Genomic DNA, 26,884 nt, shown 5'->3' on the forward strand with positions numbered 1-26,884 from the left:
CAGTCCTGCTAAGAACTACACCAGAGCTTAAATCCTTTGTTTCTGATGTTTGGGTAAAATGATCAAAGGGTGAATTTGGGAGCTGGACCTTTATGCTCCCTGTTTTCTAAATAGCACTGATCCCCTCAAAATACTTCCCAGTCCCTTCTAGAGACTAGGACATCCCATCTGGGGACAACCAATTGCTTACAAGAATCTAAAGTGGCCATTAATTCAAGGTATTACATTTCATTACTTAAGAATATTCTAGCTATATTCGTGTTCTAAAGGAAAAAAACATTCACCTGAAGAGCCGTTCCCCAGAGGACAAAACCCAAAACTCTGCCAAAAATTCTGCCCTGAAGACTCTATTCTGCCCATTAATAGTGAAACAGAAGCATTTCAGTATGCAAAACTGAGAGCAGATCTCCTAAGCCAAGTTTCCTGGATGAAAAGGGAATATACTACTTGAAGAATTACCCTAATACTGTCTGCACTTCAGACTTCTTTGAAAACAAAACAAAAAGCACCAACCCCCCCAAACCTGAAACCCCAAAGAAGCCAGACCTGAAAGATGAGCTGGAATCTATTGGATTTGAGAGTGCCTTCCCTTGGAGCAGCCCAGTGTTTGCCTGGAGCAGCAACGCCTGCCAGCTCTTCAATGGGCTGGAGCTGTCAAGAGATGCTGAGGATAAATTGTCAAGCCCCAACTGCCCTAAACAAAGGTGATGTTCAGCTGAACACTGCAGAGGGAATTTCTTCCTTTGCTGCAGTTGCTGCCTGCATTAAGTTGACGTAAAATTCACAGGCTTGACACAAGACAGAGTGTCCCTTTGTGCAGAGCAATGATCCCTGCAGAAGGCATCTCTTCCCTGCATTTCTCTCCCACTCATCTCAAAGGTTTCCATAAACAAGATGGCTCCTTGTCCACATCAAGCTCTATAGGTACTATAAACATGACCTGACCCACATTACCCAGTTAAATACATCTTTTTTAAAGCTCAGTTTCTCCCCTGCCCTTCCTCCCACAAAACATTTATCACAGGGTGGTGCAACCAGATTCCCCAATGGATTTTTGATCCCTCCTCCTCTCAGTCACTTCTCAAAGTTGCCTGTAAAGAGCCCCAGGTAACTTTAGTGTTTAGGTAAGGTCTGGAATCTCAGAGTGCCAGGCTAGGGGAGATGAGTTACCAGCAATGCTGAAATTAAGCCCAAGAATTAAGAACTCATCAGAATTTCAGGCAGGAACTGGAGCTGCTTCGCACATGTTCTGCTTACTTGTGTTGAGAGAAAACAAACCAGTTGATTTCTCAAGATATTTCACTCCATTTACAACAGTTTTTAGCTCTATAGCTTGTAATATTACACACTCTGAAATGAAATTCAATCCCCAAATCCTTCTAGCTGGTTACTCATAAAACCCATTAAGTTCAGGCATAAGCAAACCAGACTCATCTTTTTCCCTCCCAGTGCCTATTACATATAAATAGTAATTATTGTTCCTGGCAAGGCTCTAGTGTCTCTTATGATTCTGTACTTTAATGATCTGATTTCTTAGTACTTTCCACTGAAGAATATATTTAACAAGCATCCATGTTTCCTCCTCCATGATAGGATTTTAAATTATGAATGTAATAAAGACAATGATGTTGCCAGTCTCATGATTAATAGCTTAAAGAGACATTTGCTAAGCCTTCATTCTCACCATTATCACAAATTCACAAGCTGTATAGCTTTTTAACATGGCAAAGACAAGATTTAACTCTATAGTTACACAGCTAAATCCACAAGCAATACAAGAAGGGCATTAGTGTAGCTTGATCTAGAAAAGCAATTTAAGTCCTACGTGTTCTGTTGACAGATTTGTGTTCTTTAAATGCCACCTTAGAAGAAAATGTCTAATGCAAGATTTCCACCCTTATTTATGCAATGGGTGACATCTCCAATCTTGTATGTTGTCAGAACTTAAACCAAAGAAAGTTACATCACTGCAAGACAGAGAGCATCATTAGCGTTCAGCTCAGAGTTATTGAACTAATCAACTGGAGAGGCTTCTCCTAATAACAGATCCCAAAACAAGCTGCTACAAACATTCCCTCAAACATCACATCAGTTGCTTTAAAATTAAAATGAAACCAAACCACTGAAAGAAAATAGGGTTTACAGTAAAACTCAAATTTATTACTTCACAGGAACATGGGCTTCATTCAATGCAAGAGCACACCCACAGCGCACAGTCGTTGCTCAGTGGAGTTAACTCTGCAGCACTTCCCAAGGTTTAAATTTTCACGTTGAATTGAGTAAATGCTACAGTAGATAACGCCAATCAAAACTCTGAGAATGTAAAGGTAGGTTAAGCATTACGCTGGAGATTCAACACAAGCCAGCAGCTCTGTGCAAGCCTGTCCGGCTCGGTGATCAGTGCATGTGAAACATTCAAAATATCACCTTCACACCCTAGAGAGCCAGGTAAGAACAGAACAACTGCGTATTAGACAGCACAAAGGTCCAGCCTCCATTCTGCAAGTACCAGCAGCTCAGCAACAGGCATCTCTCCACTCACCTTGCAGAATCAAGGCCACACTCTGCATTTATTGATTTGTATTGGGGCACAGTCATTTAAAACTATAGATTAAAGCAAATGAAATGGAAACTGATAATTCATTTTCAATTCTGTTTAAGGTTTATTACAACTCAGGTAGCTTAAATTTGTCACGCACGAGGCAGAGGCTTCACCCGTTCTGGGACTATTTGTATAAATCAGCACAGCGAGACAATCTCTTTGGAACAAGTCGTGAAATTTAAGCATCCACCAAACCAGTTCAGAGTGATTTATGAAAATCTGAAGATCACATTAATGGAATTGCTAACAGCCATAACTACATCCACATAAATGTGCCTCTCATAATAAAAACACTCTACATAGTTCTGAATGTTTTAAGAACTAGTAAAATGACTACAGATTATGAAGTCCATCTCCTTTAAGGCATCAAAGACATTCTCAAGGAGGAGTTAATTAGTCCAGTTTCACAGGATACACCATTACAGAGCCTGAGATTCTGACTGCCTGTGATTAATTTCAACACTGCACCAACATACTTTGCTTACATTAGATCTGTTTTCAATTTCCCCTCCTTTTTTTTTTCAGAGGCCCCTCACTGGTGTGTTCACAGCTGGAGACTCAAGTGCAACTCCTCTGTGCTGCCCCATAACCAACTGGAACACTTGTCAGGAAACCCCTAGATGACAAGAAAGCACATAAGAAGTACTTTCCAACATGCATGTTTCCCCACCCTGTTCCCCAGTTCACAAGGCAGCAGACTGAAATGCAAGCCCCCTCCCCTCAAACGATCTGGGACACACGTGCACTTGCTTCAAAGCACCCATGTTCAACACACAGTTCACAGAAATCACTTTGGCTGATGCTGCTGCTAAGGGGATTGTGATTGAAGACTCCTCATGACCTCTCATAGAGAGCAAGATGGATGCCCACCAACCAGTAGTAGGCACCAAGCCTTAGGAAACAACTGTCTGCAGTGCAGTGTTCCAGCACATTCCCATGCAATGAAAAATATCCATCAACAAGGCAACCTCCACAAAAAAAATAAGGGTCTTTCTTTGAGGCATTGAGCCTCCCAGGCTGGTAGTCTCACAGGACACCTTTCAAGCTTCCTTACCAAATTGCTCATGTTCTGAAAATAAAAGCAATTTGCTCACGCAGTTCTCTTTTTGTTCCACTCCCTTTCTGTCAGGAGTCTAACTTGAAAATAAAGCCTCACTTGCATGCAACCAAGTGGCACCACCTCCAAATCTCTTCCTGGCCACCCAAGTCTGTGTATTCCTTCTTAGCAGGATATTTAGTAGCAAGTTCTTACTGAGGTAAGAACTGTCCTGTGGGTTAATTATGGCCTGGATCAGTTGTCCCACCATGAAAGCATTGGAACCGTTCATGTGACACCAGTGCACAGAGAAGATGAGAATGGCAGCACTGGCTTTTATGTGCTATTCCACAGGAGAAACTCCATTCCGAGTTTCACTTTCCATGGAAGTCACCCTCCACTGCTCACAAGCACTCACCTCAAGAAGGTGCTGCTGTCCTGTCAGTTACACCTCAGGGAAACACAAATAAACCATGTGTTGTGGGGTGCTCTGCACGGTACAATGGGCAGATGAACCTTGCCTGTCTGGGTTTTAGGTTCTTTCTGATTCATTAAGTTCCTTGTTTAAATTATCTAACCAAGTGCTTAAGGCTTTCCTTATCTTGCTAAATTAAGCCAGTCCTTGCCAGCTGCCAACAAGGGGAAGTGGGAACATGCAAGGATAACTGCAGGAACTCCTTCTCCAGCACAGCATAGTGTGCACGTGCTTCCACTTCCTGGCCTGACTGTGCTTGGCACTCCCTCCCTTCTCCCTCCCGTCATCTAGGAGGGATTTGCACCTGGCTTAGCTCAAGTCTGAATTAATTTGAAAGACAAGGAAGTCAAAGTGGTTTTCCTCCATCAGAAACCAGGGCTATGGACGGACACAAAGTGAAGCTGTGCAGCAGATGATGTTTAGCAATGAAAATACTTTTCCTCTGGGCTCATTCCTGTATCTGGCAGAAAAATACAGCAAAGATGTTTGCCGGTGTAGCGGTGCCAGAGAACAATCTCTTCAAACAAAAGTAGCAAGGAGCACATCACAGTTTACAGACCAAGGTGAAAGCCCAGCAGATCCACTGCTCTCACTCATTCTTTGCCCAGCACGACAGCCCTTCAAAGTTGAAGGCTGGGCTCGTGGGCTCCCAGCCCTGCGAGCAGGATGACATCACCTGCACTGCACCCACCACAAGTGCTGTAACTCCCACTCAGACCCATCCATGCTACTGAACGCAGACAAAACCAGGGATGTTCGAGACAATCAAACAGCAGATGCAGCAGAAATTAATTCATTTACATTTGAACAAAAGCAAAAGCCAACGGGAAGTTAAAGACAACAAGCTTTGAAGACAGAGCTGAAGGGAGAAATGGTACATTTTTACTGCATATCGTGGATCTGAGAAATGACTCAAAGCCATCTGAGATGTAAACAGTTACAGCCAAGGAGTTTATCTTACTATCTAAGCTCTGATTCTTCAGGGTCAGCTTTATAATTCTCCTTAATACACACATCATGGAGACTTCTGCAGCATCTAGGAACTTACCATCCATCTGATTGACTGAACACTTCTGTACTTTCTATTATACAGACAAGTGCTGAAGCTTTATTTGTGCAAAGGCTGCTTTTTATCTATAGGGACAGGCTGATAATGACAGCCAGAGAAATGCTAACAGAACAAACTTTATTAGCAACTTGAACTATTTGAAAAAGGAGTCTTCACAAATTAAAACTGTAGATGAGTTTAGCCACCCTAAAATGTGGTATTCAGTATTACACAGCCACGACAGGGACAATGGAACTATCAAATAGATTCTAGCTGTTCTTTTTATGGCATTGATTTTTTTTTTTCCATACATTCAAAGCATTATTGCATCAGAAAACATATCATGCATCTTTATTTTTCCAGACAAATTCACCTGTATTTGTCATTTCTAGCTACACCTCAAAGGTGCCCCAAATCTACCGTTTCATGGTTGTAGTTGCATGCTTTGCCTATATGCATGCTGAAATAATAAATATTAAATACAGGAGAGAACATAAGAGAACCAAACTGACATTAGGAATAGTCTATGGCAGCTCTGCTATGTTCTGCCAATTAAAGAACTTTGCAAAAGATTGAGGTAACGACAGTGGCCACACCACTCAGCTGAGAATCGCTCAAAATTCATGGAAGTTTTCAGAAATTCAAGTACACAAACACCAGCTGCAACTTGTCAGAAATGCCAGAGAAATTAGGTTGGCTGCATTTTATTAGTCTATTAGCTGGCGTTCACACAGCTCCTTGTAAATCCTTTTTCTCACTCGGGGCATATCTTCCTGGGAGAACTGAAAAGGCTGGTCTAAGGCGAGGCACTTGCAGTACTGGGGAAAAGGAAAAGGCTTGGTTGAAAAAAAGGACATTTACTACATGAACAATACAGGCCACTGATTTTTAAAAAGCAGTATCTTACCTGGAGCACAAAAACCCCACAGTCACTGTCATTTTTCTGTTGTGGAATGCACTGAAAGGAAAGAAACAACCAGAGACTTGTCAGATCCTTATCCTTTTACTTATCCTTTCATTCTCTAACTCCTGCTTAAAGTCCAAAAGGAGATTCAGCGTAAGGATCAGCTGTCTCATGCTCAGAGCTAGCTGTTCTGCAGCGCCAGGAACAGGAGTTGTAATTACTTGTTCCCATCTCAAACTTCGCAAGGTGACACTCAACACCTTGATAGAATAGCACCTAATATTTAGAAAAATATATAGTGTAGGACAGAAAATAAATTACAAGTCTTTCTTTCAAGTTTATTTTCTTTTAGTGACCTACACAGAACAGCTTCTCAATTAGTTTAAATAAATGTTTGTACAGCATTATCTACTTTACACGGGACAAAACTCTATCAGCAAAGTCACACAGGCCTAGAGGAAGATTACTTTCGGCATCCATGCTACCAGCAGTGGCTTTCCTCCCCCAGCCACACCAAAGAGTTTCAGAGAACATGACAAATGGTTCATCACTAGGCAACAGGACTGAGCAAGGCAGTCTCAAATGATAACTTTCAACCTTCATTATTTCCTCAAACATGCTCAATTTTGATATGCAGAGCTAAAAAGTCCCAATCACTAGTGCTATTATGTATCTGGCACTTGAAAAGGCAAAGTAATTGTTTTTTCTCAATTCCTAGATCTTCTGCCTCACAGAATGCAGGAGGATGAACTGACTGCACAGGTTGTGCATGAGTGCAGAGAGAAATCATTTCATCATTGTATCAGCATCTAAAAATAAACCTGTGCAAGGAAGGAGCTTGGAAGTATGTCTAGTGTGCAATGACCTGTTTTATATCTTTGGAGCCATTATGGGATGGCTACGCAAATTACATATTCCCTCATTTACACTACAACAAGTTATTCCCTTTTATTGTTGCCAGACTTTGTTTACTTGCAATCAAATGCAATGTGCCACAAACAGCCCTGGAGACCTCTATTCATAGCAAACATAAAATATCAGCAGTAGCAACACTAGCCTGTTCCCTCCCTCACCAAAGCCCATCCATTCAGAACAGCTCTTTCAGGGGCAGCTGAGTGTCCAGTTCATTCAGTTCTTGACCTTGTCTCAGTACGGACACCAGCTGCAGGTTTTGCTGTGCACACATTTAATTGTGCAGAGAAAGGCTCAGATCATCAAGTCACTTGCAGAAAGTGCCAAAGCCCTGGTGGGAGCTGAATGAGCAACAGAGCTGGAACTCCCACATGTAACTACCTGTACCTCCCCCAGGACCCTCCATGGGCAGCATAAACCCATTTACTACTTTTACAAATATATGAATTTAGAAGCAGCTTCATGAAATCTCCCACAAAGTCAGACCCCAGGGCTCAAAGTGCTGTCATTTACCTTTGTCACAGCAGTCTGCCAACCCTGAAGGAACTCGGGGCGATTCTTCTCTTTTGCTTCAGTCAGCAAATACTTTCGAATGTTCTTTAAAGAAGAAAGAGGAAAAATGCAACATTATTCACCCACTAAAGAACAGGAGAGAGACACTGACTGCTTGGATGGTATCCTTTTGACAGTGAGGACAAGTTTCAGGTGAGCATTAGGAGCGGAGCTCAAATCTAGAGGTAAAGAAATGAAATCTGGTGGGTACTGTGACCCACCAAGACTACCACCAAGACTAATTTTAATCTATCAAGGGGAGCTCTAACACCCCTCAGCCACACTGTACACTGCTTTACTTCATACCAGACTAGCTGTGGCACCCAGGCACAAGGTCAGAGTGCTCCCAGACATGCAGAGAAAAACAGAGCAGCCTGGCACGTGTTCTTTCCTGGCTTGCTGGCTGACACCAAGACCCTTACGTTCAATACGACGGCATTTTCCTGCTGGAATCTCAATACAAAATGCTCGAGTTCTGCAGCTAATCAACAAAGCTCCAGGGAGAGCTTTAGTAACATATAAGAAAAAAAATAGGCTGACACAAGTGAAGAGAAGGAAGCAAGATAAATGAGACTATGGTCTTGGGTTAAGCAAATCCTACTTCTCTGTAAACAGGCTGGACATTTATAGCACAATTCAAACACTGCAGCACACACTTAGTGTGTGGATCACAGTTAATTTTGGGTATTGCTTCCCTCCTGCCCCTACAACAGGCAGAAATAAAAGTTCCTCATGCCTGTGAGACATTCAGGTGCAAATGCCTTGCCTGGAATGGGATGGGAGAGACCACACTGCAAGGCTGCAGGAGACCATAGGGCTGCCAAGAGGGACGGCTGCTTCATGTTGAACATTCACAAGCTAGAGAGCATGAGATCTCTTGCTCCCAGGACAAACATTAGCTTCATCCTCAGCAAATGCCAGCAGGCATCTTCATTCAGAAGTCCTAGCTGGGAACTCTCCTGGGTACAATAATTACTACTCTTCTGTAAGCCAACAACTACACACAGTTAAAAGTAGAGGGCTGATGCATCAAGCAAGCAATTAAGTTGACAAAATTAGCTTTTGTAAGAGGGTCATTACAATTTGCTAAGCCCAGCAAAAATTTCCTGGCTGCTCTTTATCAGGAAGACTGATAATTTAACTCCAGTGTTCAGACTGCAGCCCTGAAAGGTTGCTGGGTTATAACCAGAGGCAAACACTCTGTTTCAATGCAGGCCAAGGAAAAAGGCAACACGCTGTCAATAGCACAGTAACACATAAACCCCACTGGGCAACACTACAGCATCTTCAGTCCTGTGCTCTCACCCAGGCAACCTATCCCCTAAAGGACCACAATTTATCATTTAGCCTAAACACAAGTCCCTTAACAGATTAAAGAAATGCCCTCTCTCTCCTTGGGGTTCTTCTGCTTCCCCACGGCACTGGGCTTTGAGCTCCTGCTTTCTGTGGGAGTGCCAAGTCAAAGTCACCAAAGCTGTGCTGATTACACGGTCAGGCTAATTGGGCAATAGGCAATCTGACCTCAGCTCCCAGCTTTGGTGTGACCATCAAGCTCTGTGCTTCAGACTCCTCAGCAGGACAGGCTGATTCTCATTTCATACACAGCAAGACAATGACAGACACACCACATTTAAAGTTTATGGCTGAACGAAAACAAAGGGGGAGTGTTTTGTTTAAGAAAACAGTTCAGACTTTGCACACAGCTGTCACTCTTACCTCTACGCAAAACTTAAAATGAATGCCTTGGGAATCGTAAAATGAAATAATTCGACTGGGGATGTTCACAGTAATGAGGGACCAGTGGACTTCCAGGTGAATAGGAATTAACAGGAGAGTCTTTTTAAACAAGTCCACCTGGCAAAAAGAACAACATATATTAGAGAGAGTTCCACAGGCAGAATACAGCAAAGCAAAAGATTAATTGTATCCAAGTTTCCTCTCTACCACTCTGTAACTGAAATCTTCTTCTGCCCCACTCCAATCTTTCACCACATTCTTTATGTTTACCAAATACACAACTTATCTGCAGGCACAAAAATACAGTTACAGTCCAGAAAGTGGCTGAGAAACCTTGTAACTATCAGAATTAATCACTACCGTATTTGTGACAAAATCCTGCTCATGTTGAACTGCAACATCTGTGTTGAAGTGGCATTTCTTAGGTAATGATGGCAATACAATCGAGCCTCAGTTTAGGTTAGCTACATCTCTTCAGTAATGACACTTATCCAGTGTGAGCATCATTCATTTCTATCAGAGCTGCTTTTTGAGTAGGTGACACACTTTGGGGTTGTTGATGAGAAGCTCAACAACACAATGCAGCAACATGCACTCACAGCCCGTTTACAGCCCAGAAAGCCAACTGCATGTTGGGCTGCATCACAAGCAGTGAGGTTAGCATGTCAGGGAGGTGACTGCCCTTCTACTGCTCTCACAGGAGACCACACCTGCAGTGCTGTGTCCAGCTCTAAGGCCCCCAACTTAAGAAGAAGGTGGACCTATTGGAACACATCCAGAAGCCAAAAAGATGTTCAGAGGCCTGGGGTACCTGTGCTATGAAAACAGACTGAAGGAGTTGGGGCTGTTCAGTTTGGAGAAGGCTCCATAGAGACTTCACAGCACCTTCTAGTACCTAAACGGCTACAGCAAAGCTGGAGACAGACTTTGGACAAGGGCACAGAGCCCTTGAGGGTTCCCAAGAGGGAATGTCTTTAAACTGACAGACGATAGGTTTAGATGAGATGTAAGAAAGGAATTCTTCCCTGTGAGGATGGTGAGACACAGGCCCAGAGAAGCTGTGGCTGCTCCACTCCTGGAAGTGCTCAAGGCCAGGTTGGACAGGGTTTGGAGCAACCTGGGATAGTAGAAGGTGTCTCTGCCCATTACAGGGGGGCAGAACTGGATGATCTGTAGGGTCCCTTCCAACACAGACCATTCCATGATTCTATGAAGAAGCTGTAATTACAAACATCCCACAAAACCAGCAAGTTTGCAGATTGACCCCTTCTGCTTTAACACAGGCTCTGGGACTTGCCAGAGGAAGGCAGAGGAGTGCAGGATGCTTTGGTGAGCAGAAGAAAGGGGGGAAGAAGGTAGAGCAGATTCATCCTTTCTCAAAGCTAACTTTGTAGCAGATGTACTGTGGTCACAGGCAAGCAAACAAGGGAAAAGGTCTTGAAGTACAGAACAAGTAGATCAGATGCAACACCCCCAATGTCTGTACGGCAGATGAGCCCTTATGCTTTTGGAAGCCAGCCAAGCCAGGGCCTTTCATGATCTTCCTTCTCCTAGCTCCTCTTGAAATGAGTGTGTAATTACTGGGGTTTTGGTGGCACAGTCCAGAAAATAAGCAAAAATAGAATACTGAACTAAATGAACTCATCCTGTGGGAAGATTTCTAAGCTTTCTTCCTGGCTTTTTAAGCACTATGCAATTTGAACAGTACATAATTGCAACACTACTGGCAAGGGCAGGTCTTTTGTAGGAAAGAAAAGTCTATTTCTTGAGTAACAATGGGAAGTTGAAGAGACAAAAAGGACTGGGCATTCACAGAAGTTATCAGCTGAGCCTGGCTCACAACAGTCCTTTGATTGTGACAAGCACTGACCCTGCTCCCACCTGCAGAAACTGCTTCCTGACCGGACTACAGCACACCCACTACACACTGATCCATCACTCTCAGAGAGAAGCAGAGGGATATCAGCCAGCAGCAAGCTGAGACCACAAAGGAAAACTGGAATAAGATAAATGAACTACATCTTCTGTGATGTTCAGCTACAGCAGAACCACGTAGAACCCAAGGGTCCTCATGTGGCCCATGGGATTAGTGCAGGTGTGCAATCCTGCAGCAGAAGAGTAGAAACAGGCAGCCAAAAGTGGGGTCTTTAGTTAAGAACTGATGTACAGGAAGAGTGGTGGCAACACAGGTTCACTTCACCAAGAGAGCAGAGTCAGCTCTGTGTCATGACAGTGGATCAGGAATGACAGTGTGATGGCAAACAGAAGCTCTGAAACCAATGCAGCCACAGCCAGCATAGGCTATCTGTATCCCAGGAGAGAACATTTATAAAACATGGTGCAATACTCTGGTGTGTTTAAAGAGCAGAAAAAATTTCCCCTTAATTACACATTGCAGGATGAAGGAGTCTACAGAATTCTTCCCATATAAACTGCTTAGCTCTCATTCTTGCTTGAGAGATTCTTCAGGAATTTAAGTGTAAATGTCTAAAAATTGTCCTGTTTCATCAGGTACCTCAGCAGCAACAACAATAGAGATCCTGCTTCCAGAATCTACCCTAATTTTGTGGGTTTTACAAAACTTGGGTTGGTGGAGAAAAATAATGTCTAAAAAATAATATGTGGGAATATTAAGCACCGGTATTCTATCTCTCTTTAAAGAGTTTTTTAATAAATCATATGAATAGATTTTATATTTGGATAATGAGTTCATCTCTAGCATTTCACAGATGTGTGCTATTTAAGTACTTCTGCAGAAAGATCATACATTCAAACATGGCCTTTGATTAGTCTTGCCTCATCTCCCATATTAGAAAGAACAAATGTTCACAGAAAAAAAAAAAATGAAAAAAAAGAGAGTATTTCTTTTTGCATTAGCTACCCCTGAAAATATCACACCCATGATCTGGTGTGGGTTCTGGAAAGCAAGGTAAATTCTGTTCTTGTCATGAGAACAATAGTCTGGCTTATTAACCATGGGTCTCTTTTCAGCTCTCTAGTACCTGGTATGTGTTACTTGGAGTAACAATTTGATTTTGTCAAATGCCAGTCTGAGATAAAAGGAAGAAGCAGAATTAAGTCTGCTCTCCTGTAGATTAGTGTACCTGGCACTGTCAGGAGCAGTAAGAGACATTTCTTGCAGTTAAATTAACAACTTGCATGAACATACACAAAGAGATAACCTCCCCCTGAAGATTTAGCCATTCCAAGTACAACATACCCGTACTAACTTGAATAGTGCCACACTACTATTTTCATCAAGCCCTCCCCGCTTTGTACAGCTCCTTTGCTAACCCATCCTTTGTAAATAACACACTGTAACCCAGCTTCAGGTAAGTGACTGAGCCCAGCCTAGCAGAACCCCAGCACTGATGACACTGTGTTAAAGGTACCTTTTTAGTCCATCGTTTTACCCCATTATATCCTTTGGTTACGAGCTGTCTATGAAAAAAGCTGTTAAAGAAATGAACCTATAAAGAGAGAGAGAGAGAGAGAGAGAGAGGAGGAATGAGCATAGAAATTTTCATGCACAGTCATTCCCCTTCCCCCAGGATAATTTATACAAAACAACTTGTAATGAGGCAATATTTAATGCAGGTTTAGAAACAGAACCCCAGTAGGGACAAACAGAGGCTTTGCCAAGCCTCCACTATTACTGTTCTTCAGCAAGCTAATAAAATAAGCCTTATTCTCCTATAATATATCATGTGAGCCACCGCAGCATTTATATTTACATTTTTGTATCTCTAGGCATATCATGTTTAATTTTTTTGTTGGGGACTGACTTGGGAGAAAAACACCAGGGCAAGAAGTTAGGTTTTGTTGTTCTTTACAGGGATCAAGGAAGAGAACACTGGACTGGAAAAGTGGGGGTGGTGAAGGGAGTAACTTCTGGCTTTAGTTGCTGGAAACTGAGACTCAGAAAAAGAAAATTGATCAAAACATTTATGAGATTTAGTCCAACAACACTGTCTTTGGTATTCAACTCTTATGACCAGCTCCCAGCAAGAACGATATTCTTCTATTGAGAAGTACTTTTAAGATATGATTGATCCATTTGGTAAGTAAAAACTGACACTTATGACAAAAAAATGTAGGCTTATGCAAAAAAAAAATCAGCTCCAGGTTAACACTATTATTCCCTGTGCTTAGCTTCTTGCAATTATAGGAACAGATTAATACAAATAGAAATCTGCAACATCTGTTTTTAATAATTCTCCTGGTGTAGAGGTGGTAGAAGGCTTGTTACTTGAAAAAAAAAGTTAGAAAATTCAGCAGCTGAGAACACAGTCTAACACCCATTAGCTATGCCAACAGACTTCAAAACCACATTCTGAGGTACCAGCACAAAATCTCCCATGAGGATTTCAATTATGCACTAGGAAGAAAAAGCAGACACAAGCAAACAGACACAATCTCCAATACTCCAAGCCTAGCACACTCAGGAAATATAGAGAATACTAATGAAGAATCACCATCACCTCAAATCAAAGCAACAACACTTTCTTCAGAGCTTGAAGACTTTAAGAGTTACATTGTGCAGAGCTCTTCTAAGAATGGCTTTGTTTGGTTCTTCCTTTGTGGTCTCACCTGAAAACTGTTCTGCCCTACTAGTAAACAGATGGGTTTTTATAATTGTCACTGCTGAAAATTTAGTCACAAAATGGGGGGGGTTGTTATCTTGATTTTTTTTTTTTTTTGCTTTCTTTCTCTCAACTGCCACCAACAGTCAGGCACTGCAGTTGCAAAGCTGTAAGCATTCTGAGGATGTACAAAACAGAGTCCTGCAGAGTCAATACTGCCAAGGAACCAAGCAGCTCTCCACACAAATTCACATTCACCAGGCAGGCAGCTGACACAGCTCGAGCTGTTACAGCCCCCACAGCTATGAGGTGGGTGGGAGGGTGAGTGCAAGCAGCACATGTGCATGGCTCAGATGCTAACACTCAGGGTTTGTCATCTCAGCAGAAATCCATCTTCATCAGAAATTTCAGCTGAAACACCAGGCTGGTGAGCAAAAGCATGAATACAGCACTTTAGAAGCAGATAAGCTGGAAACAGAAACCTCTAGGGAAGTAAAGAGACTGGGATGAGACAAAACAGGGCACGTGTCCTCTACAGGTACATCAGTGACATTAGGTTACCACACCACCTGCACAGCTAATACAGTCAGTTCCTGAAACAAGAGCAACAGCACTGAAAAGGGAAAAGGAAATGTAGAAATTCTGAGCAGTACATAGCAACAAATTATAATGGAACCACTCAGACCATCATTGAGTTGAATCCTGATTCTGTACCTGAAGTGTGCAAAGTTTCACCTTCCCCTCTCCATCTCTCATTAGGTACATTTGCATAATAACAAAACCCCCTCACCTTTTCAGGGACCGCATCCATTACGAGTTCACCATACATGTTAATTATCTGGAAGAGTCAGTAAATAGTTAAATACATACATCACACATTTTTAAGACCCAAATTCACAAGTGCTCATAAAACATAGGCCCCTACCCACTTAAACCAGCAATATGGAGAGAAGCCACATTGTCTGAAGGACAAGCACTCTGCAACTAATAGTGGTCATCCTGGAGACAGACTGTAACTAGCTGCTTGGAGTCTGCCTCAATCTTAAATGCAGTTTAATTTAATTTAAATCTACTGGTGCATGGCCTGGGCTCTGCAGACTTCCTGTTTTTCTGGCTGTAGGCCACAGTTTGCTGTTTTATCCTGTCATTCTTGTAATCTGCTCAAGCTGGGGATGGGGGAAGTTACTAAAATCTATATGGGTAGCTACTATTTTATCAAATCAGTACAACATCATTTTTTCAAAAGGAAACAGTCTAATTATGACACTTCCCAGCTTCCAGACTTATTGCACCTGTCACTGTAAAAGCTGCCCACCACTCCTTTTACTTGTGAAGTAAGGATAGTCCACCTGTAATGTCAGCAGAAGGTACACAACTGGTATTCTAATATAAATGGGCTAAAAAGGGTTTGGGAAGCACATAAACACCAAGCATCTCTGACCTGGTCATTCAGCCAGTTCTGGCCTTCCAGTGTAGCCAAATCATCCATATCTAGCATGTGCTTATTATAGAACACCCGGAAATTGCAAGTGGAGGTTTTTGGATGTTTTTCTCGATACATCATGATTTCCCTGGTGATAAAAGGTTTTCTAAAACAGAATTGAAAAGGTAGAGAAAAACTAAGTCAAGGTCATGTCAAATGGATTCTGCTCTGCTAGTTGTTAGACATAGAGCATGCAGTAGGCAAGGCAAGTGGTTTGTTCTTTACCAGGTGTACAATGCGATACTGCTACACACCTATGGGAGAAATCTTCATTAAAGACTTCTTTTAATCTTCCCATGACATCTTTTTCACAGAGTGGTACTAAACTGCCGTATTTCTTCATAACCTCATCTAGGAATCCTTTAAATATACCAGAAAAATGAAAGTGCAAACAGATAAAAACCTTCTGAGTTCACCAATCCAATAAAGCTCCCAGTTCTTACAGATACAAGCAGCAGTCATTCTGCACCCAACCAACATGCAGCACCACACATGCCAAATACATATTTAAGAAAACTAAGCTCAAATTGGCAACATTAAATAAAAGCGGGGGTAGGGGAAGAAGGACAAAAATAAAGCATGAATCTGATCACTCAGCTTCACAGGAAAAGATCAGCCCCTGTTCTTGTCATACACATACATATCTACAGCAAACTAATTATACCAGTGCTAGAGAAGAATCCATCCCCTTCCCTACTTCAATTAGCATTTTAAATCATTTTACTGCAACGTGAAAAGCCATCAGTTCATGCAACAGGTTTCACTGAAAAGCCAGTATCCTGTCCTTATGGCAAACAGAATGACTCTCCTCAAACGCAGGCAGCTGGAGCTGGCAGCACTTGCAGTCTGCTCAGTTCCGCTGCCGCACCACAGTGAACAGAAAAGACGCCAGACAGACCACGGCAAGTTTAACTCCTTTACCCTTGTGTCCTAGGGATGGCATTTAAGGTGACACAGACAGCCATGTCAACCTGTCAGGGCCCAGGAAAACACTGAGCAACCACACCAGAAAAAGATATTAACTTGGAAATAATGAAGAGATGAATGCTGGAGGAACTGAAAAATCTAGGAAATAGATTTTTTTCTTTCTCAAACAGAAGACTGGAACACTGGAGATATAAATTCCACACAAGCATCCAAAACCACTCTGAGAATGAAAGAGAATGGAGAACAGGATTTCAACACTTGCAAGTAAACAAGATAAAAAAGACCAAGTTGTCCAGCTCTCTGAAAATGTATTTTCACATGCCGCAGAAAACATGTGTTCTGTGTACAGAAAGCTGGATCTGAGATCAGAGTCCAGGAAAATTGCATTAATCCAAAGTCCAGGACTCTTCTGAGGCTGGGATGTGATGGCAGAGCATCACTGGATAGGGCAGTGTGTGCTTATGAAGGCTTTAAGAACATTTCCTGGAAACTTTCAAGATGAGGATAGGGAAAAGCAAGATGAAACATTGGACAGAAAAAGTGCCAGAAGAACAGCAGTAAGAATAAAAACCAAAGGAGAGAGACCAAGAAAAAACCCAAACCACAATGAGCTGAGAATAGCAGCGAAGATATAACAAGAAGTGTGACAGAAGGAAGGAGAAAGGATTGAAGAGCAAGATCAAACCACATTGAAGCATTCTTCATGGGAAAAGAACCTTCCTTGCAACTCTGCCACATTTTTGCCTAACAACTTTTATCCCTTACATCCCAGTACACTGTGACAGGGAAGATGTTTCTCACTCTGGATAGAAGTCTAGCTAGACAATGCATGGGGCTTATGAGTGTACCTTATTCTGTTTTTTATACAAAATACAAAAATTTTCAAGGCTTTTTATGGATGCACAGAGGAAGGGCTGTTCTTGTCATTACAACTAAGAGCAGCAGAGCTCCAGACCTCCAGCAAGACTGACCTCACTTGGGCTGGTGTAGTAACACAAGGAAGAGAATACAAAGTTCAGCCCCAGGGCAAAAATGAGACATCATGAACAGGATTTTACCATGGGGCTGTTTGATATCTAATAGCATTTCTGAATGCACTAAGCATTGCAGCCCATTAACGCTGGAGTTCAGCTGCTGCAGGGAAATTCAAAACCCAAGAGCAGCCCTAACACTTGCACCTCCTTCATGTTTCTACCCCAGGAACTCTTGCCAGGTTAGCACTATCTTTTAGGGTGCAGTTAATTATTAACAACACTCCTAAACACACAAGAACTCCTGCACACAGTTATACCACAACTAAATTTCCACTTTACAGCTTTTCAGCTGAGAAAACTCACAAGTACTATACTATCAGACCACAACTTTAACCTTTGCCACCCTGATACAACCTTGGCTCTTGCCTGTTACAGAAGCACTACATCTCTTTTTCTGATGTACAAACTTTAGAAGTCCATTGCAGAAGTGATCTCTTCACTGGGTTACCACAGTTTCTCTCAATTTCTCAGACAGCATCTGGTCCTTGCTGGATCTCATAAAGCCAGTCACAAAGATATACAACCCACACTAACTTACAGATATGGATGTGGAGAGGTAACTCCTCTCTTGAGGTTCACTGTCTCCTTCTTCACATTTTGCTTTAGAGAAATCAATTGCAAAATTGAAGGACAAATAGGTAGGCAGAAAAATCAGAGCATGTCAATCTTCACACGTTTCCTTTAACACTCACTGACACCAGCTTGAAGTTTATGGGACTCAAAAAGCCAATTTCTCCAAAGGAAGTTATCAGAACATCTCTGAAGTTACACTGATGGTACAATATGGCATAACGTGTTAGCTTACTGCTTCTTACTCTGTGTGTAAAAAGCTGCTACACATAAATAAGACACCAATTACTATTTTTATCATGCTCCTCTTTAGAAAGACTATCGAATACTGCATGTTCAGCATAGCACAAAAAAACCCCAAAGCCTTTTTGCTGAACCTTTGCTAAGACTAGTCTTTTTAAAATATATTATCTTGTAGGATTCATTAAGCTTACTCTGTGAACAACTGGAGAGAAAACCAAGGGAAAATGAACAATATTTGGCTATTAAAACCTGAGTTTAAGTGATTTAGTTTAAGACTAAGAGCAAGAGAAGAGGTATAAGAGTAGAAGGAAGCATTAGTATACCTAGGATTTTCAAAAACCAAATTAAGAGTAACAACTGTCAACTGGTTAAAAACCTGAACCTTTTGATTCCACACAATAAGACATTTAAAATACCTATCAACAATTTTCTGCAGATCCAAATTAAACTACATTGTATTCTCTAAAACAAAATCTTAAAATAGCTTGTCAGACAAACATTAATTTGTCCCTCCTTCATGCAGCTGTCCTCTTTGCAGCCTCATTTAATCAAATGTTATGCTAAGTGACCTTTACAATTCAGAGTAAGAAACAATTTTTGTAAAGGAATTAACACAATATGTAAATTCCACAATACATGCAGCAGCTTCCAGGAACTCCTGGATGCCCTAAGATATTTAAAAAGTATACCACAAAGCCACGTTGCCAACTGCTCATCAGCCACTCGGGAAGTTTTCTGACTGTTCCTCTTGCCTCCCTTCCGAGTTCCTGATTTCAGTCCTGTGCTTTCTGGTGAAGGCTCCTCAAGAGGACTTTTACAGTAAGGGTGATCTAGTAGTTTTGAACTAAAAATGTCCAAGTTTAAAGAGCCTTCTACTTCCATCTGGCTAGAGCTGTCCTCATTCTGTGTCAGCTCCATGGATAAAGGTCCATTTGCAAAATTATCACTGACATCAGAATCCTGCAAGGAGGACTGCAACAGTGTCATTCCATCTATACCCACAACCTCCTTGGATTCTTCACCATCTTGATCTGAAACAGCAATTTCTTTTCCTGTCACAGAGACAACAATGTCAGAGCAATGATCCTCTGCTAGAGCCCCATTGGTCTCCACTTGGTGCACGGTTTCTGCCTCTGGAGAAGCTCTAACATGCAGTTCTGGTGGGCCAGCATCCACACTGCCATCCTGCCCTCCAGATTCTGCATCCTCAGAACATGGCTCAGCAGACACATCCTGTGTGTGGCAGATCTCAGGTGCACATACTTCATTCTCCGCTCCTAAAGATTTGGGTGTATTATTGTTCATATCTGATAAGCTGTACCGCTTCCAAAGACGCTTACTTTTAGATTTCCAGGAGGAAAACAAATTACACAATCCACTTTCAAAATCCCGCTGAAGCGTTTCTTGATGGTCCCTTGTAACTTTCTGCACCCACCTTTGCTTGATTTTTCTTAATTTGCAAGTCTTGCCTCTTGCTCGAAGTTTCGGGAATTTTATGATTCTATACCGAAACCTAACCATAGAAAGTTTCTTATGCATCATAAATAAAAATCTCTTTTTTACAGTATGATGATTAAATTTGGACCTCTTTAGAACTGTCAAAGGGCCACAAGTTCCATTCCACTCCCTTTGCAACAGCATTTCCTTTTATAGCTATTTAAAACTACCAGGACTGTGTTGCCCTCATCATTATTGCTCTCCTCCCCGCTATATACAAAACCACCTTTCTTTACAGGTAAGGCAGCACCTTCCAGTGAGTCACATAAGACATAATGGATGTGGCCAGAGATGCTACTGAGAACAGCAACAGTTTCAAATTCTTCATTCAAGGGATCTTCACTCTGAAAGGATTAACTGTTGAGTTTCCTTACTGCTTCTCCAGATGAGCTTTCAGCTTTGCAATAGGGACAGGATACTTTTGCTCTCAGTAGTTTTTAGAGGAAAGCTGTACAATTCAACAGTAAGTTTTGGAGAAGTTTCTGAGTTTAGAAGCACATCAGGAGCCCACCTGCTTTGGAGCTCAAGTGTCTTCCTTCTGCACTGCAATCTTCTGTACAGTTTGTTGTGATTTAAACTCACAAATAGCTGAGCACTGTGTCTTTTCTTCTAGGTTAGGAAAACTTGCTTTTGGAAGCAGTATTTCCCAAGCTTCCCAAAACCAGTGGTCCATCTTCCAGACTGGGCCAGCAGCTGACTTCTTTGCCAAAGCAAATGTCTTCTATAGCTTTTCATTTTTCTGCTGCATTATGATCTTCAAAAACAGCTGAAAGAATAAGGGAAATGAATTCAGAGTTATCTGGACTGTAACATAATAGCAAAACACTAAGGCACATTCCTCAGGCCACATGCCTATCTAAAATTCCACCCCTCCTTCAATCACAACCCCACATTCCCTAAGACATTTTCACTTGCACCCAGAGGAAAAACAAGCAATAGTTGCAATGGGTCGGTTTGTAAACAGGCTTTGCTCATTTACCTTCCCTAGAGGTAGAGCAATAAACAGGTAATTCCCACCCATCCCCATGCTCCCTATGTGTAATTCATGACTCTCTAGCCTGAGGTCAAAAAGCCTTTGAAAAAACAAAACTTTGAAGTCCAAGTTATCAACAAGTGTGTGCAGGTACCCCACCCCATCAGCACGGTACAAAGGAGCCCTTACTCTTGTGCAATAAACGTGAGCAGCCTCTGAAAACACTTCACAAGCTCGCACAGTTTTCCTTTAAAGGAACAGCAAAACACAAACACCCACAGAAAATTTGATTCTCTGAGTAGATAAAGAATGACACAGTTTACTCCTGAATTGCTCTGTACTCACAGCAACACCTCACTCCATAACACCACCACTATCAGCTTCTATAATCAGTGTTTATCTTTGCATTAACAAAGCAGTACCAATGCAGCACAGCAGCTGATCATCTTAAAAATTCCTTTCCCCACTAAAAAACCTGCATCTCAAAATGTTCAATAAGGAACTTTCTTCGACTACACAAGTGTGTAAAACCTGCATAGTAATATCTGTTTATCTTCACTACGTGGCTAAAAATATTAATTAAAAGTTAGAAGAATCCAGAAACACAAGAGGAAGGCAAAAGCAGCACACACAACATGAGACGCTTCATGCAAATTGCCTCAGCCTCACTATGTACATCCCAAACTGTATTTTACAAGTTTGTATTTTTCTCAAGTTCAAAAAAGGACTTTTTTTTTCCTGCCCCTCATCAGACTTATTCTGACTTACAGACTATTATAGCAAGTTTTGCCTTGGCCATGTCAGTCCTAATCATTACACATAGGCATGTGTATCTCAAAATAAAGGAGTCTATAGGGTCTATAAATGAAAATAAAACATTAACAATTGGACTTTTAAGGCAACTATGAATGACACCTGCAAAACTAGGTATTCAAGGCCTGATTTAAGAAGCTCTTTTCCATTTTTCACTCTACTCACCTTAGACACAATCAGCAGTTGGGATTTTTTTTTGTTGTTTTGGTCTTTGGTTTTTTTGTTTGGTTTATTTTTTATTTTTTTTTTTTTGGTGGAGGAATGAGAGGGGAGGGGAAATGCAGAGAGGACAAATAATATAAATTACAACTTGCGTAAGATATTCCCATCACATAGAAAACTGTCCAGAATTCACTGGACCTACAATGTAGAAAGAAACCTCCACTGATGGAGAGCACAGCTTAACACTATCAAAGCACTGCAACAGGGCCTGGCTCTTTAGTAACCCTCTATTACTCACCACACAACCCAGTTACCAGAAAAATCAGGACGTAACATCTCATCACACCAATTTTCTTGTACTTCCTCATCTAGCACTTCCATATTTCTCTACCCTAGATGCAGTTATACGCCTGCTTTTCCACTACAAACTCTGTGTCTGTCTATTGTGTGCAGAGCTTACAAAACATTCAGTCAGTGGCCTCAGTAAACATCAGCCAAACCACAGGCTTGCTAGGACAGCTTATTCCAGACACATTTCATCCAGGTAAAACAAACAAACCCAGGCAAATCTCAAACACTCTCAACAGAGCCCCACACACAAGGGGCTTCTGTGCCAACACAGTGAGTGTTGAGCACTTCGAGGAGGCAGAGCAGATGAAGGCAAGGTTTAAATCTTCCCAGGCTCTGCAATAGGTGCCACATACCTGCCAGTTTTTAAGAAGACTCCTGAACAATTTGGAGTCATCACCTTTATCCTTGCTCTCCCACAGCCAAGCCCAACAGCCTCGACAGACACTGCCTCAGACATAGAAAATTGCTTTCTGAATGGCCATGGATTACACAGGAGCTGAAATTCCTGCAGCTGCCACTGTTCTACCCATAGGAGACTGAACTCGTGATCATAGCAGGAAAAACACTGAATCAGATTCTAGCAAAGCTAAGTCCTGGTAACAAAAAGGACCCTGGCAAGGGGTCAGGCAAACCTGAATTCAAGGCAATCCTGAATGGAGACAAGAGTGATGCCACAGTTTCAACACAATTGCAACAGCAATAAAAACAGATCATTTGCTCATAGGTGTCATGAAATCCAGCTTCTTAAAACTGCAACAAAGGAAGATGTTAGGAAAGCTATTCTACCTACCTGTTCTTCTGTTTCACTTTTAACTTAGAACATTAAAAAATGCTTTAATTACAACTTACAGTATTAAAAAATATTTCATGTTTGTCTGTGATGCCCACACCAATTTCTCCACATTATACAATTTTTCTGTACAAAAAAGTTTCTCCTTAAAGTGTAAATAAAATTTGAGTAAGACACTTAATCTAAGCAAAGTTTTCTTGCTCTCCCCTCTCCCTTTTCAAACGTGATTGTTTTGAATCTGGATCCCCTTAAAATAAAGGCCTCCAAAGAACAGTTAATTCCAGTCCCTAGGAGCTGAAACAGTTCACTTTTCTAACAGGAGTGTTACTTGGAATGACAAAAGATAATCCATATACAAATATTTAATTCAAGATGCTGTTCGAAGAACTTACTTTCCACCACTGCTACAGGAGTATCACTGGGTTTACTTGGCACCATAAACCAGCAAGGCAAAAGGACAGCTTAGAAGTGCACTGCTAGAAAAGGAACTGAAGTGAGCAATGTAAAATCAAAAATAAAGCAAGCACTGCCCAAAGTTTAAGAACCTGAAGAGAAAGTGAAATATTTGCCCCATTCATTAACACGGATGAAAAACCTCTGAACTGAGGAACTTGCACCACTAACAGAGTTGTCTGGCTAGTCAGTGGAGGTAGCCAGGTTTCTGTGCTGTGCTGTGAAACTGCACAGGGATGCTGCCAGTACTACATCAGCAAACCTCAAACTCAAAACGCCCAAGATGTACAGATGCCAAAGACCAAAAGTGAAAGAAATTTACCGTAACTCACCTCTTTAGCTGTGTTTGACATACCATCTGCAAATGGTTAAATATTAAAAGGCATAGCCTCTTTTGCACTGGATGAAGACCACCCCAGACTTAATGGCAGATTCTGATTAGAGATTTGCTTCATACTCTAATTTTTTAAAAATATGTTTGGGAACCACTCACTTTTCAGAATACTTATCCCAAGAGCTCTGGTAAGCTACAAGCAAACATGACTGTAGGAACTTGATGTCAAGCACTGCACACTTGCATGGGAATGGAGGAACATGAGGCCCTTGATACTTTATGAGTAACAAATTCCGTGCACACACAGACACTGTATTTTCCTTAGATAAATCAGCAGATTGCTCCATTTGCAACTTACATGGCTGCAACTTACATCACCTTCAGTGAAGTTGACTACTGTAAAAGACTTTACATTCATATCTTTCACCCATTATAAGCCTTAGTTTAACCACTCATTAGTCCTTGGCAGTCCTATTTATTTTTGACAGTTTTAGAGACCCCAGGTTTTAACTGAAAAGCACACAAATTGGGAAAGCAGTCCCAGCAAATGCTGCTGACAGAACCCTACCAAAGGTTACTAGCTGACATCTGAACTGTTAGATCACAGAAACCTTCTGTCCACGCAAGTGCAGAACAAACCCCCAGCACTGCAGAAGAGCTGCTCCCTAATGCTTAAATCACCACAAGCCATCTAGGGCTGTCAGCGTGCCCAGTGGATCAAATGACACATGGAAATTCTTCTGTTAAAGAAGCTTGTTTTTAAGAGCATCAGTAATGTAAATAAAGTGAACAGCTTTGAGAGCATGGCCTTGAGCAGGCAGCAGTAACTAGTGCATCACCTGCTCCGTGGGAGGCAGTTCTTACAACACCCAGAGTTCAGCCTTTCCCTGTGGAGGTCTGGGCAGCTCCCAAGGACACGAGGTAAGGAGGAAAAAGAAAGCCAGCCTGAGACTATGGGTGTGCAGCTGAGATATGCTGTGCAAGAAGATGTCCTCCCTCCCCCAAGCAGAATCCAAAATTGGAAAGAGATAGAGGAAGCTGGAGAAGGGTGTCTCTCTTCAAACCACCACGTGGCCAGAGCTAAGCTGATAAGGTCAGGAAGTCTGAAATGACTCAATAAGCACATGCAAAAGCAGACTCACAGCACTGGCAATTATCCCCTCCTTCTCTTTCTTTTCTGACCACCACAGTTCTGTGGACTGTTGAGTAAACATTTTGTCCCAGAGGTGAAGCAAGCCCTAGGCACTTTGACAAAACATAACTCATTAGCACAAGACCTTACAGAAATAGCCAAAGTCCGAAGTTACTGACTCAGAGGAACACAGCAGAACACGTAGCTGGTGACCTCGTGGGCACACTGCAAGGCTTCAACTCCTACAGTTACCATGGACTCTCCTCTCAACCAGCACTTCTAGGAACTCACACTCACCTAGCTGGCTACACAACTACTAGATCTATTTCTGGCAAGATGATAGAATTTACTTACAGAAACATCCTCCTTTAGGCTAAACTAGATTAATGGAGATAAGTATATTAGATAACAGAACTTTTAAGAGAAATACTATCACAAATCAGAGATGTAAATTTTCTAGATTAAAGAACCTAAAGATCCTTTTGTATAAGCAAAGCATAAGGATATAAATATTTTTTAATCTTCAAGCTTTGGACTGATTTTAATGAAATGTGACTCTAGCTCTGTTCCTTCCTTCCTGAATACCTCTGCAAGGCAGAAGCATGGGAGTAGCTGAAACAAAGTCCATCAAACTTAGCTCTCCAAACTCTGTGAAGGGAATAGAAACTGGTATTTCATCTGAGGTCTTTGAATGTATCTCAGGTTAAGGGTCTCCTTGATGCTTTCTGAAGGCCTTCCTTAAGAGAGAGTGTATTTCTACAAGTATTAAACACATTTTCCTGCTGATTTTAAAAATCACTTATTTTCTTGTGTTAGCAACATGAAAAGCTGAGGGTATTACCAAAGGCAACCCATCTCTCTTCTGAGCGGGAAGTCTGGAACGAGTGGAGTTTGGAAAAGGTAGAGCACGTTAGTTAAACGCAGCCTTTAGCTGAGGAATCCATCTCTGCTGTGCCTGTCCTGTGGCTCAGCACCCAATGCTGCTGTTGCTGCTGAGCTCCCTGGCCCTCCAGGCCAGCACAGCTTGGAAGGGCTGAGGGAGGGGAGAGCAAATAGCAGTGGAGCAGATAAGCGCTGTGCTTACACTGCAGACTGGGGGGCTCAGGGGGAAGACAACTTGGAGGCAGAGGAGTGGGGTCGAGAGCCCAGTGACGGAGAAAACAAAGCTCTCGCAACACCTGAAAATTCCCTTCTACAGCTTCCCAACCCCACCATCAACCCAACTCTCACAGCACGCAGTCAGGGAGAGCCTCCCCGTGCTGCCCAGGGCACAGCGTGCCTGGATTCCCCCCCACTCCCGCTGGTCACAGCCCCGCGGCAGCCCCCGGACAGCGCGGGGCGGGCAGGGCAGGAGGCCGGAGCGCAGGGAGGGCCGGAAGGCAGCGCAGCCACACGCGGCGTCCCGCGGCCGCCGCCCGCCCGCCCGGCCCCCCGCCGCCCCGCGCTGGCCGCGCCCGGGCCCCGCCGCTCCGCGGCCGCGGGGCCGAGCTCCGGGCGAGCCGGGGCCGCCGCCGCCGCCGCCCCCCGCTCACCTCTGCCCGCGGCGCCGCCCGGCTCAGCCCGGCCGCCGCCTGGGCCGCGCTCCGCCCCCGCCGCTCTCGGGCCGGAGCTGCGCCGGCGCCGCCGCGTCAGCCCTGCGACGGGCGGGGAGCGGCCGGGCGGCACCGCGGGCAGGGCCCGCCCGGGCAGCCGGCGCAGCGGGGCCGGGCCGGGGCTCGGCCCCACCCGGCCCAGCCGTTCCCCTTCCTGCCCGCGTTCTCTGGGATGCCCTCACGGGGCTCCCGTGGGGCGTGCGAGCTGCGGTGCCGAAGGTGACATGGGCCATCCCCGGTACCCTGGTCCTTGCCCGGTGCCCGGTGCCGGGACCTCGCGGCCGCCGCTGTGCCCGGGAGCGGCCGCGGAAATGAGACACTCAAAAATGCCAAGCTGACTTTTTAAAATAAACCGTTAATTAATATCTCGGTCTATGGAAGTGCTTCTCAAAAATCCAATTTACAAAATAAAAAAACTCAACGTGACCTTTTAAAATAAGCCATTAATTAATATCTCGATATATGGAAGTGCTGCTAAAACTCCCCAAATTAAAAAGTTGTGCTGTTAACTCTGGCCCCAGCAGTCTGGCAAAGCTGCTTCTCCTGCGAGGCAGAGCTTGTTTCTCCATGTGCTGCCATGTGTGGGTCATCCAGCATCTCTGTGCCCCAGTTCCCCTGCTTGCAGCCGGGGAAGAAGGTACAGGCCACTTTAACCTCTGTGCTTCGTTCTACAGAGACATC

The 26,884-nt window shown here is 42.9% G+C and overlaps 1 protein-coding gene across 5 annotated transcripts; it reads right to left on the reverse strand.

Moving 5' to 3' along the window:
• Window positions 1–2,639: 2,639 nt before the first annotated feature.
• On the reverse strand, window positions 2,640–26,212 carry SENP5 (SUMO specific peptidase 5). Of its 5 annotated transcripts, none has more exons than XM_088060779.1 (10): window positions 26,144–26,212; window positions 18,796–20,369; window positions 15,587–15,692; window positions 15,291–15,438; window positions 14,640–14,687; window positions 12,659–12,736; window positions 9,246–9,383; window positions 7,491–7,574; window positions 6,069–6,119; window positions 2,640–3,218 (listed from the first exon to the last, which is right to left on the reverse strand). In XM_088060779.1, the coding sequence occupies exons 2-10, from the start codon at window positions 19,745–19,747 to the stop codon at window positions 3,147–3,149; spliced, it is 1,677 nt and encodes a 558-aa protein (XP_087916905.1). In that variant the 5' UTR covers window positions 19,748–20,369; window positions 26,144–26,212; the 3' UTR covers window positions 2,640–3,146. The 5 variants fall into 5 exon arrangements, with proteins under 5 accessions (XP_087916905.1, XP_014109852.1, XP_005525104.2 ...); XM_014254377.2 differs by lacking the exon at window positions 2,640–3,218 and adding an exon at window positions 4,974–5,979 and having other exon boundaries at window positions 20,115–20,369; XM_005525047.2 differs by lacking the exon at window positions 2,640–3,218 and adding an exon at window positions 4,974–5,979.
• Between the last annotated feature and the right edge of the window lie 672 nt (window positions 26,213–26,884).

The sequence above is a fragment of the Pseudopodoces humilis genome, chromosome 11 (assembly GCF_049639895.1).
Source record: "Pseudopodoces humilis isolate 2021_Gansu_Grassland_sample_001 chromosome 11, ASM4963989v1, whole genome shotgun sequence".
NCBI lineage: Eukaryota > Metazoa > Chordata > Aves > Passeriformes > Paridae > Pseudopodoces > Pseudopodoces humilis.

Coding starts and splice junctions, on each gene's coding strand:
- SENP5 (XM_005525047.2), bottom strand. CDS start 19,747: ATGCTGTTGCAAAGGGAGTGGAATGGAACTTGTGGCCCTTTGACAGTT. Junction 14,688..15,290: donor AGAACTGGCTGAATGACCAG/GTCAGAGATGCT, acceptor TGACTCTTCCAG/ATAATTAACATGTATGGTGA. Junction 9,384..12,658: donor TAAAACGATGGACTAAAAAG/GTACCTTTAACA, acceptor TCTTTTTGCCAG/GTGGACTTGTTTAAAAAGAC.